Here is a 19,185-nt window from a genome sequence, read left to right as displayed (position 1 = left end):
CTAGATAGATGAGAGGGGGAGATGATGGATGGATGGATGGATGGATGGATGGATGGATGGATGGATGGATGGACGGACAGACAGACAGACAGACAGACAGACGGATGGATGGATGGACGGATGGACAGACGGACGGACGAATGGATGGATGGATGAGAGAGGTGGATGGATGGATGGATAAATAGATGAGAGTGAGGGATGGGCAGATGGATGGATGGATGGATGGATAGATAGATAGATAGATAGATAGATAGATAGATAGATAGATAGATAGATAGATAGATAGATAGATAGATAGATAGATGAGAGAGAGTGGTGGATGGATGGATGGATGGATAGATAGAGATGGATACATAGATAGATAGGAGGGAGGGAGGGAGGGAGAGAGAGAAAGAGAGAGAACTGTGAATAGGAATAAAAGAAAGCAACTTGCTCCCCTTCTCTTATTTCAACAAGCAATTGAAGAAAACATTTTTTTGCATATAGCCATTATATAAACATTTTACTGCACAACAATCCAATTTAAAACACTCCTAACTGGCACTATCCATAGGCAATTTGCTTCTAGTCTCACACTAGAATCAAAAGGTATTGGAAATTTAAATTGTTTTGCATTTTCATTCAAAATGTCAAGAAGTATGTGTGTGTGGGGGGGGGGTGTTGATATGTGTGTGTACATATATATACATATTACACCCCATATTATTCCGTCTTGAGCTCATTCATTCGAGCTACAGAGCACACCTGATTAAACAACCACAAGAGACCACAACGTCAACAGGATGAAAAAGGCTGTCATATAAATAGCTTTCGTTCAGCTGGAGAGCGAAAGACTTTATTTTCTGGGTCATAACTCAAAAGAAACAGTGATGCAAGGAAAGGAAAAAAAGAGGGAAACATACGGGATCAAAATGCAAGATGATCTCGGAATCTTACCTGATATATATAATAAAAATTTGAAGTATTTGATTGTAAATATATTAGGATTGTATTTGCTAAAAACTGGAAGAGTGAGAAAACTCCACCAGAGGAAGAAATTATTAAGAAAATATTGGATTGTGCTGAAATGAGTAAATTGACATTTGAAATTAGAGAACAAGAAGATAAACAGTTTTATGAAGTTTGGGGTCTTTTTTATCAATGGTTAGATAATAAAACATAATAATAGAATATTCAGATTTAGCATAAAATTTTTTTTTCCTTTTTTTGATATTATCTTTATAAAACATTATCAAGATAGATTTGGTATGATCTTATGATTTATTGCAAAATAAACTAAGTAAACTATAGTTATCTCGTTAAAATATGAATTAACAAAATTATAGATAAATGATGTTTTTAGTGATGATATTAGGTTATACAATTATTGATTGATAATATGAGCTATTATGTAATATAATTATATTAGTGACTAGGAAATGGATGCACAAAAAAAAAGTGGTAAACCAACCGATGCACTGTTTGTAAATTTATGAAGAAGGATGATATTTTTATGTTTTATGTGGTATGTCTATGTTGTTTTGTTGTTAAAATAAAAAATTTAAAAAAAAAACGCAAGATGATCTCAGCAATACTATCCCAGAGACCAGTCGTGTTGGTTTCTGCCTTTTAAATACACCTCAAGCGATGCTTGAATCGGGGCGAAGTTAGCATTAAAAAGGACATGGCAGCTCAAACCAGCCTCTGAAGTGCGCTGCTAACAGGGCAAATCTGAAATAAGAATAGACAAAAGGCTGCTGCATTTGAAGTCCGCTGGGCAAGGAAGTCCAGCTGTTAAGACACAATTTAATTGCCCACCTATAAGGCAGGTAATGGCACACAAAAAATGGATTAGAATAAATGGGTAGTCGAAACAGGGAGGGGAAAAAACAGACCTAATAAATTCCATAACTGGCTGATTTAAGAAGCTGGGACTCGTAGTTCTAATCCCTTCGGATGGCACCGGGCAAGGAGGATTTTAATTCCCATGGCTTGCCTTCCACACTTTGCTTTTAGCCATTTGATTGCAAAAAAACCTCTTTTTTTAAAAAAAAAACAGTTTTATTAATTTTGACAACAAACAAAAACACATAAAACATAAAAACATCATCCTTTCCTTCATGAGTTTACAGACAGTGTGTCGGTTGGTGTATTTTTTTGTGCATCCATTTCATAGTCTCCATTGTAATTATATTACATAATAGCTCATATTATCAATCAACAATTATATAGCCTGATATCATTATTAAACAATCATTTGACTATAATTTTGTTAGTTCATACTTTAACGAGATATCTATAGTTTACTTAGTTTATTTTATAACAAATCATAAAGTCATACCAAGTCTATCTTAATAGAATTTTATAAAGATAGTATCAAATAAAAAAAAGAAGTATGTATTCATTGTTTCCTAAGGTTCTAAATATTCTATTATTATATTTTATTATCTAGCCATTGATAGAAAAGGTCCCAAACTTCATAGAATTGTTTATCTTCTTGTTCTCTAATTTTAAATGTCAATCTACTCATTTCAGCACATTCCAATATTTTCTTAATAATTTCTTCCTGTGATGGTATTTTCTCATTCTTCCAATTTTTAGCAAATACAATCCTAGCCGCTGTTAATACGCTGTTAACCCTGAAGTGAACTTGGCTGAGGCCATCTTGGAGGCTTCTAGGGTTGCCACACAACAGAAGGAGGGGGGAAAATAGTTAGATGGGGGTTTTGTGTAGCCAGAACAAGAAAGTTTTCCTGTGGGAACCAAGGACATTCTCACAGGAGGCTGGCCAGAGGAGAAGCAAGGAACCCAGCACCTGGATTGGACAGCATGACCAGTGACTTGGGGGAGGGAGGAGAAACGTTTCCTATCAATTAGGTGAAAGCCATGGAAATTCCAGAGTTGGCTTTCACCAGTTTGTGCCAATATGATGTATCCAAGAAACAGTTTGTCAGCCTTGGAAGTCATATTTTGCTTGGATACTTTGAGGCTGCCACATTTAGTGCCTGGGAATTTGGGAGGGGGGATTTCATTGGGGAGTTGAAAGATGAAGACTCAACAACATTCTTTCTCAGATAATCAAGGACATGTTGCTTTGCACTTGGCGAGGAGTGTCTGGTGGGAAGTCTCCTAAACCCCAAATTAAACACAATCTGAAATGTCCCTTTTATGAAGAACCAAATTCATGCCATTCATCTCGTGCCTCGTCCTGGCCTGAAATCTGCTAACAAAATTCAGCAGCCCTTTTTTGTGCAGCTGTTGATAAAAATAGGATTGCCAACATCCGATGATGGATATAGAAGAATAAGAATAAGAATAAGAATAAGAGGAGGAGGAGGAGGAGGAGGAGGAGGAGGAGGAGGAGGAGGAGGAGGAGGAGGAGGAGGAGGAGGAGGAGGAGGAGGAAAGGAAGGAAGGAAGGAAGGAAGGAAGGAAGGAAGGAAGGAAGAAGGAGGAGGAGGAGGAGGAGGAGGAGGAGGAGGAGGAGGAGGAGAAGAAGAAGAAGAAGAAGAAGAAGAAGAAGAAGAAGAAGAAGAAGAAGAAGAAGAAGAAGTTGTTCTCAATTTGCACGAGACCATTCAAACTTACAATGGCACTGAAAAATGTGACTTATGACCATTTTTCACAATTATGACCTCTACAGCATCCACAGGATCATGTGACCAAAATTCAGACGCATGGCAACTGCCTCACACTTATGACTGTCACAGCATCCCAGAGTCATGTGATCCCCTTTTTTGACCTTCTGGCAAGCAAAGTCCATGCGGAGCCAGGTTCACTTAACAACTGGGTTACTAAGTTAACAGCTGCAGTGATTCACTTAACGACTGTAGCAAGAAAGGTCATAAAATGGGGCAAAACTCATTTAACAATTGCCACACTTAACAGCAGAGATTTGGGGCTCAACTGTAGCTTAAGTCAAGGACTGCTTATCCATCTTTATATCTGCCCTATAACTTAAACTCTGGACAAGCATTTGATTGGGCTTGTATAAGTTGTCCTATCTTGGTCAGGAGCTGGACTAGGTGACCTCCAAGGTCCCTTCCAGCCCTAGGATTCTATGTTCTACTATGCTTTGTTCTGTTTGGTTCTGTTGTGTTTTATTTTAATGTTTTATTTTTTTTCTGCTGCTCCGTGACGGTAATAAAGATTGAAGTGAACTGAACAGGTCTACTTTCATCGGGGAAAATATTTCAGGACTGGTAGCATAAATTTAGAAGAGCAATCACTCATTTGTTATCACCCACCCCCACAACGGCTCCCCAGAGATAAATCAATAAACAATTTTTTTCTCCTCTCTCCTTAGTCTCTCTCTCTCTCTCTCTCTCTCTGCTTAATATTTAGACTCAACTAACTCTTGATAAAACACCATCTAAACAAAACCAGAGAGAACATCTGACATTAAGTGTAGAGAGGGTGAAAATGACAACCCTGTACCTGTGTTTCCCCCAAAATAAGACCCCGTCTTGTTTTTTTTCCCCACCAAAACAGGCACCAGGTCTTATTTTCGGGGGAAGTCATCCACTGGCTAACCATACTTGCACGCATCACCCCTGGCCTCCTTTTTGCTGTCAGAGGCCTTCAGGAACTTCTTCTTCTGCAGACAGCAAGGCTTTCCTGAAGGCCTCTGCCGCTGATAATGGAGCTTTGGATCGATCCAGAGCTTTGTTATCCGCTACAGAGGCCTTCAGGAAAGCCTTGCCAGCCTTGCTGGCTGCAGAAGAAATGGACCGGCAAGGCAAGTGTCGGGGTGTGCCAGGCCTGGCTACAACTGTCCAAAGGTAAGTAGTAGGGCAGTTCCACTCCCCGATCCCCACCCCAGCTTAATTTTTTCTCGTGCATTCTGGATTGAGCGGGATCTTAATTAGGGCTTATTTTGCGGGGTAGGGCTTATATTGGGTGCATGTGTAAAAATCAAGCTAGGACTTACTTTCAGGGTAGGTTGCATTTTGGGGGAAACAGGGTATTTGAAAACAAGGTGGGCCAAATTCAGCAATGCGCTGCTTTTGACAATATCATTTTTAATTCTGCACATTTTCTGCACGACTTCTAGCCTTTCACTAAAAGAGGCTCACTTAAATGTGATACTGTGCTTGACTGTTGCTTTGAGAAATGCTATTCTCACCAGAGACAGACACTGCATCACAGAAGCAGAAAATCAACACAAATATCCAGAATAATTGAGATGCCTCATCACATATGAGACAACTGCAAGTGGAACTGGAACTTCCGTTGCTAAATGTGGCGGTCATTAAGTGAACCATACCCAATTTGATGAGCTCTTTTGTGCAACGAAATTTGGCTTCCTTCAATGAATGTTCTTATTAGGCCAGGCCAGTCACAAATGCAATCATTGTAAATACATACCGGTTGTTGAGATCCCAAATCTTGATCATATGACCAGGGGGAATGTTGCAACTGTCATAAGTGCGAGGATTGGTCATGAGTCACTTTTTTCAGCACCGTTGTAACTTCAAACAAATGGCCGTAAGTCAAGGACTACCTGTGTTCCCTTCTCAAAGCAAAGAATGTTCTCAGTGTATACAGAATAATGGAGTTGGAAGGGATCTTGTAGGTCATCTAGTCCAACCCCCTGCCCAAGCAGGAGACCCTACACTGGGGGTCCCCAACCACCAGTCCCCGAACCGGTACCGGTCTGTGGATCATTTTCTACCAGGCCGCAAAGCTTGGGCGCCGCCATCTTGTTTCGACGGCGCTTCTGGGTTTTCGGTTGCTTCCGGATTTTCAGTTGGAAAGCGGCGTTTGGGTGCTCGCGCCTTAGTTTCGTCGAAGGTGGGGGCAGCTTCAAATGAAGAGCCGTCCCGATGGTGGGGGAGTCTTGTGTTACTCAGGTACCGGTCCGTGGAAGAATAAATAATCGTGAAACCGGTCCCTGGTTCAAAAAAGGTTGGGGGCCACTGCCCTACACCATTTCTATCCTAAATTATCCTTGAGCCCTGGTAGTTAGCACTCTTGTTTCTGCTCTGGAAAAATAACCCTAAGAATTGTCTTTTCCTACCATAAAGTATCAAAAATGAGAAAGCTCAATTTTGCAAGTCTTCAACATGTGGTGACACATTCACTCCAAAGCACCAGAGGGCAGGACTAGAAGCAATGGGTGGACTAAGCGTGTGATTAATTATGGTCTCAGGAAGCCTTGGTCAGAACGGATATCGCATCAAGTTGCTCAGATATTTAGAGGAAGAGTCACCACCGCTATTCAGTGGTGGGATTCAACCGGCGTAGCAACCGGTTCGGTGAGCGCGCACTGTGCCATGTGAATCAAATGGGCTGCAAAACACGGAAATATAGGACGGATTCCGGCAGGGGCAGGTGAGCGGGGCCAACTAATCACCAGAACTACCGGTTCATTTGAACCGGTCCGAACCGGCTCAATCCCCCCTCTGCCGCTATTTCTTTTCAAGTCGTTCGGAGAAGATCCGAGTCTCTCTTCTGGACTCCTTAAACTACCCTTAATGTAAGGCAAGCGGGAGGGAAGGTGCTTCGTGCCAAAATAAGAGAATCTTGCACAGCTCATCAACCGACAACAGCAGAGAAGAGACCTGGGTGTCAAGTACCTGCAAAATATTTAGTGGACTAAATTTCCACTTGCTACATCAGCTAAATTTTAGCTGGCACTGTTAACATCTCCTCTGAAACAACTCTGGGTAGTATTTCCAAAAGAGAAGTGAAATAGTAACTGACTCGTTCTGTTTTTCTTTTGATACCTTGATGCTTTCCAAAATGGCAGATTCAGAGGTATATGCTTTATTATTGGGGTTGTTATTCTGATTGTTGTTGCTATTACTGCTGCAAAGTGCAGTGGAACACACACACAGCGTTGCAGCATGAAACTCCCTCCCTTAGCAAGGGATCTACGACAATTCGCTGCAGCCAATTCTCTGTGGCCAACTCGACACAGGACAACTCGCCATGAGATAAGAGTTACACTAATATCAAAGAAATAGTGGGATCGCATCATTAAAGAAAGAATGCCAAAAAGTCATGTGATTTTTGATTCTATGCTTCTATATACGCAACCAAGGATTGTAATAGCCTTTTTGGCTGCTGCCACACACTGATGGCTCCTGTTTAAGGGATCGTCCTACCTGTACTCAGTTAATCAAACAGTCTCTATCAATGGACTAAGCAGGACTCGGACTGAGAACCAGCAGGTTATATCCCGTCCCATTAAATCTGTGAGATCTAGCGTACCTGTCAGCATTCCAGCAAACCTCCTACTCCAACCAATAACCCTGAGACAGAGTTCCTTTTATTTGGATAGTAACTGGCACCACTGGGGAATCCTGAATTCTGAATCTTCCTTACAATAAGTAAAAACTACAAATCCATCCCCTGCACCCATCACATCACATGGCCCAATCACCATCCATCCCAAGTTCCTCTCGTTATGTGCAACACCTGACCTTGAATCAGAAAAAGAATTTGATTATGTCTAACTAGATATACTCCAATGAATTCCCCCCTCCCACTTTCCCAGGCTCAATTCTGGCAGCGTGGGAGCATCGGATCTCAATATGGCTTCCAAAGCTGACAGTACCCCTGTGTCAGATCCACCAGCTTCGGCTTGGCGCCTCGCTGGTGTTCTGCCATTGATCAGGGAAGGGAGGGGGGAACAAATCAGCAATAAAAACCTGTATACTTTTATGGGAATTAGAGAGTGGGGGGGATTGAAAGTTGAGGAAGAACGGAAGGGTTTGGAATCTGGTTCCTGCTGGCATCTCCAAGGCCCTTTGCCCCGAGTGTGGAATTTCGCCAGGCCAAACCTCTCTGAGTTTCTTACAACATCATGACGGTGCTGGATTGGCTATGCCTGACCGGACTATGCGGGGAGGTCTAGGGGAAACCAGGGATTTTAATTCTGTATTGAAGCACGGGGATTTTTAGATTCCGCTGGACTTTCTTGCAATCAGCATCTCTTAGTAAAAGTTGCCTTTCCACTTCAAATGGAGTCAAGGGTTTCACTTCCCTAAGGGAACAGGCAGGGGCAGGTCTGACACCTTGCTTGGGTGAGACCATCAGATCATTCAGGGACCTCAGTAAAATAATTTCTAATGCACAAAACAGAACCAAAGCTGCTGGAACACTTCCCCACCCCCGTCATTCATTTTATAGCAATCTCTTCAGTTGCTTCCTAGGGTCGATCGTTGTTAGAGCAAGATGACAGAATTACAGTAGCCCTTGACTTACGACCACAATTGAGTCCAAAATTTCTGTTGCTAAGCAAGACATTTGTTAAGTGAGTTACTCCCTGTTTTGCAACCTTTTCTTGCCACAGTTGTTAAGTGAATCACGCCTGTTGTTAAGTGTGTAAGAGGGTTGTTAAGTGAATCTGGCTTTCCCTTTGACTTTGCTCGTCAGAACGTTGCAAAAGGGGATCACATGACCCCAAGGGGACATAGCAACCGTCATAAATGTGAGCCAGTTGCCAAACATCTGAATTTTGATCACGTGACCAAGGGGATGCTGCAATGGTTGTTAAGTGTGAAAATAGTCATAAGTCACTTTTTTCAGTGCCATTATAACTTTGAACAGTCATTAAATGAACTGCAGAGTGTTTGTGAGACTGCTGGGTGCTTTCTGCTTGGGTTGTGTCATGCCCTTGTTGGAATCTGATTCTGAGGGGGAGATTGAGTAGCTGACAGGGAGTGGGAGTGTGGCTCCAGTGGCTGTGGAAGAAACGGGGAAAGGGCACAGTCTGGCTGGGCATTTAGAGGAAGACCCAGGGCCATCCCCTCTTCATCCTACAGCATGCAGGGAGGAATGGAGAAGGGAGCAACGTGGCTTACGGGAGAGGAAAGGGTCCTGATCTCTTTCATTGTTTGCAGCTGGGAGAACAGGATGTGTATGTATGTATGTATGTATGTATGTATGTATGTATATATATATATATGTATGTGTGTGTGTGTATGTATGTATGTATGTATGTATATATATATATATATATATATATATATATATATATATATATATATATATATATATATATATATTGAACTATAAACTAACCAAGTAAACCAATTCACAAAGCATTCAAAACCACAAGGAACTAACAAGGGTAACATTTAAAAAGTTAAACATCTATCAAGGTGTTCGTAACTGAGCTAGTTAACGTGTTTATTCAAGTGGTGTGGGATAAAGAGGTTAGTGAACATGATTGTGTGTCAAATTTTAACAAACAATATTTGAGGGGCTGTCACAAAGAAGAGGGGATCAATCTATTCTCCCAAGCACTTGAAGGCAGGGCAAGAAGCAATGGATGAAAACTAACCTAGGAGAGAAGCAACCTAAAACTAAGGAGAAATTTCCTGAGAGTGACAACAATTAATCAATGGAACAGGTTGCCTTCAGAAGTTGTAGGTGCTTCATCATTGGAGACTTTTAAGAAGAGACTGGACATCTTACTTGTCTGGATGTGTACTATAGAGTCCGAGCAGGGGGTTGGAATGGATGACCTCTAAGGTCCCTTTCAACTCTGTAATTCTGCCACCAGTTTGATACAAAATAATTAAGGCCACCAATCCTAAACAACATCAGAAAAGTTCTTTGTTCACTGTACAATTTTCTTCAAAAAAAACAAACAAACCCCAAAACCTTGCAATAAATTCATTAGCCAAACGTTTTTTCAACATGACACAACCACATTCTTTGACAAGTTAAGACTGGGAACTGTGCGAGAAAACTGCTTGTCTTGCATAATTCTAGCAGGAAAAGTGCATTTTTCCTTCCTTATTGATAAACAAAGCCTTCGTTATCACTTGCGATTCTTACCAATGCAAAAAAAAGCCTTCGGATCGATTAAAACAAAAAAAACACAAGACAATCTATTATCCATGATTTCCGAAAGAACTCTCTATGTAAATTATGTTCACAGGAGATTCCCTTTCCTGAGGCTTTCCAATACTGTAAAAATAACAGCTCACAGCACTGCACACTGATATAACTTTTAACAAAATTCGTTACCACCATAAACTTTCTTGAGATCAACCCCAAAAGGAAAACTTTATTTAATAAGATCTGACAGGCCAGATTTGTTATGATCTGGGGAAACCGGGGAAAGATTTTTCTACTTCCCATCTACACTCCAATAAATTACATGCCAGGAGGGGGTCATAAAATATTAATTCTCGAAGAAGGACAGAGAGAGAGAGAGAGAGGAAGAGGGGAATTTCTTCCCTACGAGGGGAAATAGCCTCAGCCATTATTCTTTTGTCTAGGATTTTCCTCCTTTCCCTGCAAAGCAAGCTGGGTTGTTTCTCCGTTTGTTGAATAGTTTTGAAGAGGAGAAAACTTCTTCGGACTCCGCAAGGGGATTGTAAAACTGAAGGGATCGTAAAAGTTACTGAACGGCTGGAAAGGTTTTCTAGGAATTTCTAGGGCTGTTCAAAAATCGATGCACCTGCGGAGATCGTTGTGGTTGTGGTTGTGATGTGGCAATCGGCCAGGGACTCAGTCAGGGGAGAAAGGGGGGGCTGGCCCACCCACCCAATTGACTGCAATGAGGTTGCTTCAAAGTTTGAGGCTTTTCCTAAAAAGGACCACATTCTCAAGTTCTTCACTTTTCCAAGGAAGCCTTTTGCAGATGCTCTGGGACAAACCCCTTCCTCTTTTTTTTTTTAACCTCCCCGTCCCCAGGACTCTGGGTTTCCAAGTGCCCCCCCCTCCTGGGTTTCGGAACCAGGCTACTTTGGGGAGGGGGGGCTGTCTTTCTCCAGGATGGGGAGGGACATCTTACAGATTAACAGAGTTGGAAGGGACCTTGTAGGCCAGGGGTCTCCAACCTTGGCAACTTTAAGCCTGGCGGACTTCAACTCCCAGAATTCCCCAGCCAGCTGGCTGGGGAATTCTGGGAGTTGAAGTCCGCCAGGCTTAAAGTTGCCAAGGTTGGAGACCCCTGTTGTAGGCCATCTAGTCCAACCCACTCACTGCCCAAGCAGGAGATCCTATACCATATTTGAACGGTCTGCAAAGGTCCCCCTGGAGTGGACCACCTCAGGGGCCACCAAAACCACCAATCCCCCCTTCACCCCCCCCCCCCCCCCCAAAAAAACCCCTTGCCTGGTTCCCTATCCCGCTAAAAACTCCGGGGACTCCAGACTTGGTTAGCGCCCAGAGACTCCGAGGCTCGGGATAGACTGCTCCCCGCCGCTGGAGGCTCCACCGCCCACCACCACCGCGCGAGGGTCTTTCCAAGGGAAAACGAAGTCTTCTGCTAAGGGGGATCGCCCAGCCCGGGGAACCCCGACTGCCAGCCCCCCCCCCCGCCCGATCCCCCAAACGATCCGGGTCAGGAGAAAAGCACGGGGGGGGCGAGCGGTGTCGGAAGGGGTGGGTGGGGCGAGATGAGAAGCTGGACCCAGGGCCAAGTGAGGGCAGCTAGACGGGTCCGGGAGGCATGCCAAAAAGAAAAAGAAAGGGGGGTTTCCACCCTTCCAGGTGCCCCGCGACTCACGTCCAGGATGACCGAGGTGCCTTTCTTCGGCTCAGCGCCGGCGGCCCCGGGCTCCTCGGGCAGCAGCTCCCGCTCGGCCAGGGGGCTCTTGCCGTCGCTCATCTTGGTGACCACCCAGCGGAGCAAGCCGTCCAGCCCGCCGCCGCTACCGCCGCCGCCGCCGCTACCACCGCCGCTCGCCGGCTGCTGTTGCTGCTGCTGGCGGAGCAGCCTGTGGACGCTCTCGCGGCAGTAACGCGCTGCCCGCTCACACATCTTTCCCCGACGCCTTCATGCCGGAGCCGGGGGTATTCCCTCCCCCCCCCACCCTCCCGTCCCCAGCCCCGGCTCCCTCCGCGCCCCGAGCCCGAGCCCACCCTTGCGCGCCCCCCGCCGGAGGCAAGGCAGGCAGGCAGGCAGGCAGGCAGGACTGGCCCCGCCGAGGGGGGCGAGAGGGAATGAAAAGCCGGAGGGGGGGGCGGCGCGGGTGGGCGGGAGGAGGAAGGGGGCGCGGCAGGCGGGTCTGGTCTCCGATCCAGCCGGAGGAGGAGGAGGAGGAGGAGGAGGGGAGGCGCGGGGCCGCCCCTGGCTTCTCGCCGCGGCGCGCCTGGGGAAGGAGGATGAGCCGCTTCCTGAAGTTTCCTAGGTACCAGATTTATTTTGGGAGCGGGGGGGGACGGGGTGGGGAGAGAATTGAAAAGCCCAATGCAAAGGAAAAGGGGGAAGGGTAAGAGGAAAGCGAGCAAACTCCAGTCGTCAGTTGTCCGAAATTATAGGATGAGGTGAGAGATGAGATCTTATGATAGACGATATGCCGTGTAATAACAGCAGAGCAGAGCAGAGCACTTAGACTTTTAGAGACCACTTCGTAGGGCTTTACAGAGTCAGCATATTGCCCCTAACAATCTGAGTCCTCATTTTACCGACCCTGGAAAGATGAGAAGATGAGTCGACCTATATATTGGTCATAACGTAACATAACATAATATAACAACATAACACAACATACATTAACATATCATAAAACAACATAACAACATAACGTAACTTAACAACATAACATAACATAATATAACAACATAACATAACATAACATAACATAACACAACAATATAACATAATATAACATAACATAACATAACATAACATAATATAACAATAGAACATAATATAACAATAGAACATAACATAACAATATAACATAACACAACAATATAACATAATAGAACAATAGGACATAACATAATATAACATAACAATAGAACGTAACATAATATAACAACATAACAACATAACATAACATAATATAACAACATAACAATAGAACATAACATAACAATAGAACATAACATAACAGAACAATATAACATAACATAATAGAACAATAGAACACAACATACTGTATAGTAGAGATCATTAAGTCTGGATAGTTTGCAATGCAGAAGAGGAGAGAAAACTGAAGAACATCACAAAATACAAATGCCTGCAAAAAGAAGTAGAATGACTGTGGCGAAAGAAAGCAAAGATCGTTCCAATTGCAATAGGCACCATGAGTGCAACCCCAAAACATCTGGAGCACCCCTTGAACATGTTCGGCATTGACCAAATCACCATCGGTCAATTGCAAAGGCAGCATTCCTCGAAACAGCTTACAACCTGGGTCAAGACTTTTAACACACCCAACAACCATGTTCCAGTTCTTTGGAGAAAGGGGGGGCAATACGAAACCCAGTCTAAAACAGCCATAATAATTCTGCATGACACATTGACACCGAATACATATTGATTCATGAATCATGGTTTGCAAATCTCAAAGCCTGAGTTTCCACTTAAGTCAGACCAAGAAGCACTAAAATACTAATTCAGATTTTAAAAAAGCAACCACAGCGTTGTGTATAATCTGTGAACTGGTTGATATAGTATGCTAAACCAAATCCAAAGCTAATTTTAGCTTAGTGTCTTGCACAAATCCAGACAAACATGGATTACAGGCAACTCTCCACTTTATGTCCACAGTGGAGTCCAAAAAATAATAAACCATGGTTTAACATAGAAAGCAAACAGGGTAATACTGAATGCAGGGATGGTGTCTTTTGGAGCAAACAATAGTGCTTGTAGTGAATTGCCAATGAGACCTTAAGCCATGATGGAGACCTTTACCTACCGAGCAACAGGTGTGAACTTAGGACACCTTTCCAAGGCCACCAACAGATTGTGCCACCTTTACTGACATTTTGGCTCTGTTCTGAATGGAAAGCTAACAAAAGTAAAACAGGAGGAGGAAGGGGTGTTATGTATGTTTGCCGCCTTGAGTTATTTATAAAGTAATAAAGGTGGAGTAAGCATCTAGTACATGTATTCATGAATTTGACACTTTTCCGTGGAAGCTGTTGGGATTCACTGCTGCTCTGCGTGCTGAACTATGGCAAGATTCCCCAAGAGGAAAAATCTTCCCAGGGTTGTTATAGGAGGAACCAAAATGAAAGGCCTGCATGCACAGCAACCTTCTCCAACTCGATGTTCTTCAGAAGATCAGGGCTTCCTATATATCTGGAAAATTCCAGAGAGTTCTTCAAGGAAAACTGAGATATAACTCCTGCCTTCTTCCCTTTCCCCCTCTTTCCCTTTCCTTCCTTCCTTCTCTCCTTCCTTCTTTCCCTCTCCATCCTTCCTTCTTTCTTTCTCTCCCTCTTCTTCCTTCCTTCTCTCCCTCTTCTCCCCTTCTTCCTTTCCTCTCCTTCCTTCCTTCTTTCCTTCTCTCCTCTCTTCCTTCCTTCCTTCTCTCCCTCTCTCCCTCTTCTCCCCTTCTTCCTTTCCCTCTCCTTCCTTCCTTCTTTCTTTCTCTCCCTCTTCTTCCTTCCTTCTCTCCCTCTTCTCCCCTTCTTCCTTTCCCTCTCCTTCCTTCCTTCTCTCCCTCTCTCCCTCTTCTTCCTTCTCTCCCTCTCCTTCCTTCCTTCTCTCCCTCTCTCCCTCTTCTCCCCTTCTTCCTTTCCCTCTCCATCCTTCCTTCTTTCCTTCTCTCCCTCTTCTTCCTTCCTTCTCTCCCTCTCTCCCTCTTCTCCCCTTCTTCCTTTCCCTCTCCGTCCTTCCTTCTTTCCTTCTCTCCCTCTTCTTCCTTCCTTCTCTCCCTCTCCTTCCTTCCTTCTCTCCCTCTCTCCCTCTTCTCCCCTTCTTCCTTTCCCTCTCCATCCTTCCTTCCTTCTTTCTCTCCCGCTCCCTCTTTCCTTCCTCCTCTCCCTCTCCCCCTCTCCTTCCTTCCTTCCCAGTCCTAAAGCCTAAGCTCTGCTTATTGGACCCAGTTGAAAAAAGGGCACTATAAACTAATACTCACCAGGGGAAAAAAAAATCTGCTGGTTCTCGTTTATTTTGATGGAAGGAACTGTGGCTGATTCCTATTTTTCCAAAGAGGGATTTCTTTCCTTATGGGATTCTTAGGGACAGATGGACCAGGGCCGAGTGAAAAAATATCTTGAAACTACCAAACTACTTTTCTCATTTCGCTCCATCTTTCTGCCAGAGAAATACAGGTAAGTTCTCAACTTACAGCAGTTCATTTAGTGGCCATTTGAAGTTATCACAGCACTGCAAAAGTGACTTATGACTGTTTTTTACGCTTAACAACCATTGCCTCATCCTCATGGTCCCATGGTCCAAATTCAGTTGCGCTTGGCAACTGACTCTTATTTATGACCGTTGCTGTGTCCCAAGGTCATGTGATTCCTTTCATGACCGTCCGACAGGCAAAATCCAATCGAGAAGCCGGGTTCACTGAGTCAGTTGCCAAGTGCAACTGAATTTGGACCATGTTATTAACTGAACCATGTAGAGATTCACTCAACAACTGTGGCCAGAAAGGCTGTAAAATCACCATCATCTTCATTTAATAACCCCCCATAATCCCTTGCGGGATGGAATCTGGGCAACTGAATCGAGCTAGCAGAGAATTTTACTGGCCAGATGCCCTTCCTGTCACCAGTGTGGAGTTTTGTTCAGCAGACAATATTCTCATTGTGCCCAGAGAGAGAAAAAAAAAAAAAGCTGCCTCTATCTAGGATTGAACTCACAGACTCCTGATTGTGAGGCAAGAGCTCCACCTCTAGGTTACCATACCACTCCCCAGAAAAGTTGTAAAATGGGGTTGTAAAATGTAATAAAGGCAGTAAAAAAAATTGCTTAAATCACCATCTTGGCTTAACAACAGAAATTTGGGGGTCCTTTGTGGCCATAAATTGAGGACTAACTGTAGTCACATCTTTTAAGCCAGGGGTGTCCAACCTTGGCAACTTTAAGACTTGTGGACTTCAACTCCCAGCTTTGCTGGCTGAGGAACTCTGGGAGTTGAAGTCCACAAGTCTTAAAGTTGCCAAGGTTGGACACCCCTGTTTTAAGCCCCTTTGGCCCTCAGAAAAAAGGGGACAGAGAATTCCTGAGCATAGCTTTAGTTGTTAGTTGCAAAGTCGTGTCCGACCCATCGCAATCCTCATAGACTACATTCCTCCAGGCCTTCCTGTCCTCTACCATCCTCCGGAGTCCATTTAAGCTCACGCCGACGGCTTCAGCGACTCCATCCAGCCCCCTCCTTCTCTGTCGTCCCCTTCTTCTTCTGCTGCCTTCAATCGTTCCCAACTCTAACCCTGACCCCTAACCCTGGTTCTTTCTCTTCCAGCCCTGCCACACGTGGAAACAAGATGCTGCCCCGTAGAGGCATTGCATCCACTGGAGCCAGTAATTGGGTTTGGATCCAGCCTCCCCTGAAAGTCATTACTGCAACCAGAGTGGGGCAGAGCTTCCCAAGCCTGTCCACCATTAAACCATCTTTCCAAGCAGTCACCATGTTTCCCGGTGTCTTTCTTCCCCACTTGGAACTGAACCCAGAAGGCTATTTCTTCTCCAGGGAGTCCTTCCTTCTCATGAGGTGGCCAAAGTCTTTGAGCTTCATCTTCAGGATCTGGCCTTCTGAAGAGCAGTCAGGGTTGGTCTCTTCTAGGACTGACCGGTTGGATCGCCTTGCAGTCCGAGGGACTCGTAGGAGTCTTCTTCTTCAGCGCCAGAGTTCAAAGGCCTCCATTCTTTGGTGCTCAGCCTTCCTTACGGTCCAACTTTCACAGCCACACATTGCAACGGGGAAAACCATAGCCTTGACTATACGCCCTTTTGTTGGCAAGGGGACATCTCTGCGTTTTAGCAGGCTATCTTCCTCGCATCTTGAAATATTTGCCCAGTTTGCTTGATGCCTTTTTGAGTCGAGGGAAGGTTGATATCTGCTAAGGTTCACTGAGAAGGCCCTCCCTCCCCCCAACCTGGTTTTATCTCCCTCTGGGATTCGGCTAATCCTCTCCTATCTCGGGCTCCGTGGGGAGATTTAACTAATTAAACGCTTCCAGCCGGCTGAAAGATCCCTGGTCTTTGGAGGCAAATGTCAGAGCAGATACAGTTTTGCTCCTATTTGCTAATGAATGGAAAATTGTGTCAAACGCTTAGGCAATGGGGGAGGAGGAGAGGTCACAGCTGTAAGAGTGCATCGGAGCATTTAGCTAGGTAGAGATTGGTGGGGGGAGGGCTCATTGGTCTTTGAGAACCAATACAATTCTGGTTCCGGTTCCGTCCAATCTGAATTCAAGCAGGCCATCGAAGCAACTGTCAGGATTCCTGCAAGATTGCACCGATTAAATCATGAGCCTCCAGCCAAACTTCAGAAGAATCCATAAGATTTATGAGGAGCAACAGGTCGGCATTGACCCATAGGAAGCCATCTCTGAGGCATGTAATTTGCTATCACCTATGACCCTGTCCCCCCCCCCGCCCGCTCATCTTCCCCTCAGTGCGTCATAAATCAGATTCTCCAATGAAACATGTCATGGGCTGGATGTCATCAATCATACTCTGCAGTGAAGGATTTTCGAGGGCAGAAGATCCCGTAGCCTAGGCTACAACCTCCACAAGATAAAGCGCGGAATGTGCTTCTGGCCTTCACCTGACCTCACTGCTCCCTCAGGCCTTTCTCCCCTTCCTTCTTATGGCAACTCGGAAATAGGCATAGGAATGATTTACGAGTTGACAGCAACAATCTGGATTACTTTGGAATCCAGAATTGGTTTGTCTGTGAAGGAACTGACACGTCCAATCCATAGGGAAGCAGCCAGTTCAATACAGCCGTTTTTGGCCAGTTCCATGATCCAATCCAAGTGCTTCCAAATCCAGTCCTGAAAGCAAATAGTTCTTTCCTTCTTTCTGCCTTCCTTTCCCACCTCCCTCACTCCTTCCTCTTTCCCTGTTCTTTCCTCCCTTCTCTTCACCCTTCCTTGCTTCCCTTCTTTCCTTCCTTCATGCTTTCCTTCATCTCTCCACCCCTTCCTTTCTTCCTTCCCAGTCTTTTCCTCCCTCCCTCTGCTATTTCTTTCCTTCCTTGCTTCCTTCCCTTTTCTTCCCTCTCTCCACTTCTTTCTTCCTTCCTTCCTTCCTTCCTTCCCTTCTTTCCTTCCTTCATTCTTTCCTCCCTCTCTTCACCCCTTCCTTTCTTCCTTCCCTGTCTTTTCCTCCCTCCCTCTGCTATTTCTTTCCTTCCTTGCTTCCTTCCCTTTTCCTCCCTCTCTCCACTTCTTCCTTCCTTCCTTCCCTTCTTTCCTTCCTTCCTTCTTTCCTCCCTCTCTCCACCCCTTCCTTTCTTCCTTCCCTGTCTTCTCCTCCCTCCCTTTGCTGCTTCTTTCCTTCCTTGCTTCCTTCCCTTTTCCTCCCTCTCTCCACTCCTTCCTTCCTTCCTTCCTTCCTTCCTTCCTTCCTTCCTTCCTTCCTTCCTTCCTTCCTTCCTTCCTCCCCCACAGATTTTTGACCCAGAAAGAAGAAGGGGAGATAGGGCCAGGAATAGGAAAACAGATCCAATATAGCATTAGCACTTACTCATATACAGAGTCAGCCTCTTTGCCCCCAACAATATGGGTCCTCGATTTACCCACCTCGGAAGGACGGAAGGCTGAGTCAACCTGGAGCCTGGTGGGATTTGAACTGCCAAACTGCAGGCAGCTGGCAGCCAGCAGAAGCAGCTGTGTACCTTCTAATGTTCTCACCAAATACTCTGGCACTCATGTTTCAGCTGTGTCAGGATTTCTCAGTCTCAGCCACTACAAAATGCATGGATTTCAACTCCATGCTAGCTGGGGAATTCTAAGAGTTGCAGTTCATCCATTTTAATGTGGCTGAGATTGATAGAACACCGAAGTTTCCAATTAATCAATGCAGCTACGGGTATAAAGGCAGCTTGTAGGAGGGGTTAATCCTCCTCCCTCTCTCCTTCTGTGCCACAAACAGTGGTGCAATCTTTATAAAATGAGGCAGATCAAGAGAAAAAAGTTAAAAGGGAAGAAATCAGGAAATAGGCCTGGACTTTTATGATTAATAATCAGAGTTGGACATAATAAATGTCACATTTCTGTTATTGCAACCCACCCAATTCCTTTGCTTCTCCAGATAAAGAGAAATTTTCTGACAGTGAGATCAATTAGTCAGTGGAATAGCTTGTCTCCTAACGTAGTTGGAGGTTTTCAAGAATAGGCAGGATAACCATTGGACAGGGATGTTATATAAGATCTACTAAATAAATAAACAAAGGCCAGAAGATGAAAAATAAAATAAAATAAGGGGCGTGCATAAGCACACCATCGTACCTACCATCCCTGTCCTTATTGTCCCCGTTTATTCGTGCCTATTTCCTGTATTCTCACTCATGTTTATCCTTATTATCTTGCAAGAGATGGACA

The 19,185-nt window shown here is 44.6% G+C and overlaps 1 protein-coding gene and 1 long non-coding RNA gene across 4 annotated transcripts in view; one reads left to right on the top strand and one right to left on the bottom strand.

The window, feature by feature from the left end:
- NECAB2 (N-terminal EF-hand calcium binding protein 2) overlaps positions 1-11,735 on the bottom strand; it is a 239,797-nt gene extending 228,062 nt beyond the window's left edge. For 2 of the 3 annotated variants that reach the window (XR_015744934.1, XM_087940473.1), the window contains exon 1: positions 11,453-11,735. Coding sequence is in view for 1 of the 3 variants with exons in the window: in XM_087940473.1 (XP_087796599.1) it covers positions 11,453-11,707 (255 nt within the window). In the remaining 2 variants the exon portion in view is untranslated. The remainder of the gene's footprint in view (positions 1-11,452) is intronic. The other variant, XM_087940474.1, reaches the window with a different exon arrangement.
- A 274-nt stretch (positions 11,736-12,009) lies between these two features.
- LOC148124816 (uncharacterized) lies at positions 12,010-16,235 on the top strand. The gene is made up of 3 exons (XR_015744907.1): positions 12,010-12,077; positions 14,698-14,958; positions 16,098-16,235. It is a non-coding gene; the product is annotated as an uncharacterized LOC148124816 (long non-coding RNA).
- Positions 16,236-19,185: the final 2,950 nt, after the last annotated feature.

This window comes from Pseudonaja textilis, chromosome 11 (genome assembly GCF_049901715.1).
Source record: "Pseudonaja textilis isolate UNSWEBS1 chromosome 11, rPseTex1.2, whole genome shotgun sequence".
NCBI classification, from domain to species: domain Eukaryota; kingdom Metazoa; phylum Chordata; class Lepidosauria; order Squamata; family Elapidae; genus Pseudonaja; species Pseudonaja textilis.
Note: the sequence above shows the minus strand (reverse complement) of the source record. Positions and strands in the feature narration are given on the sequence as shown.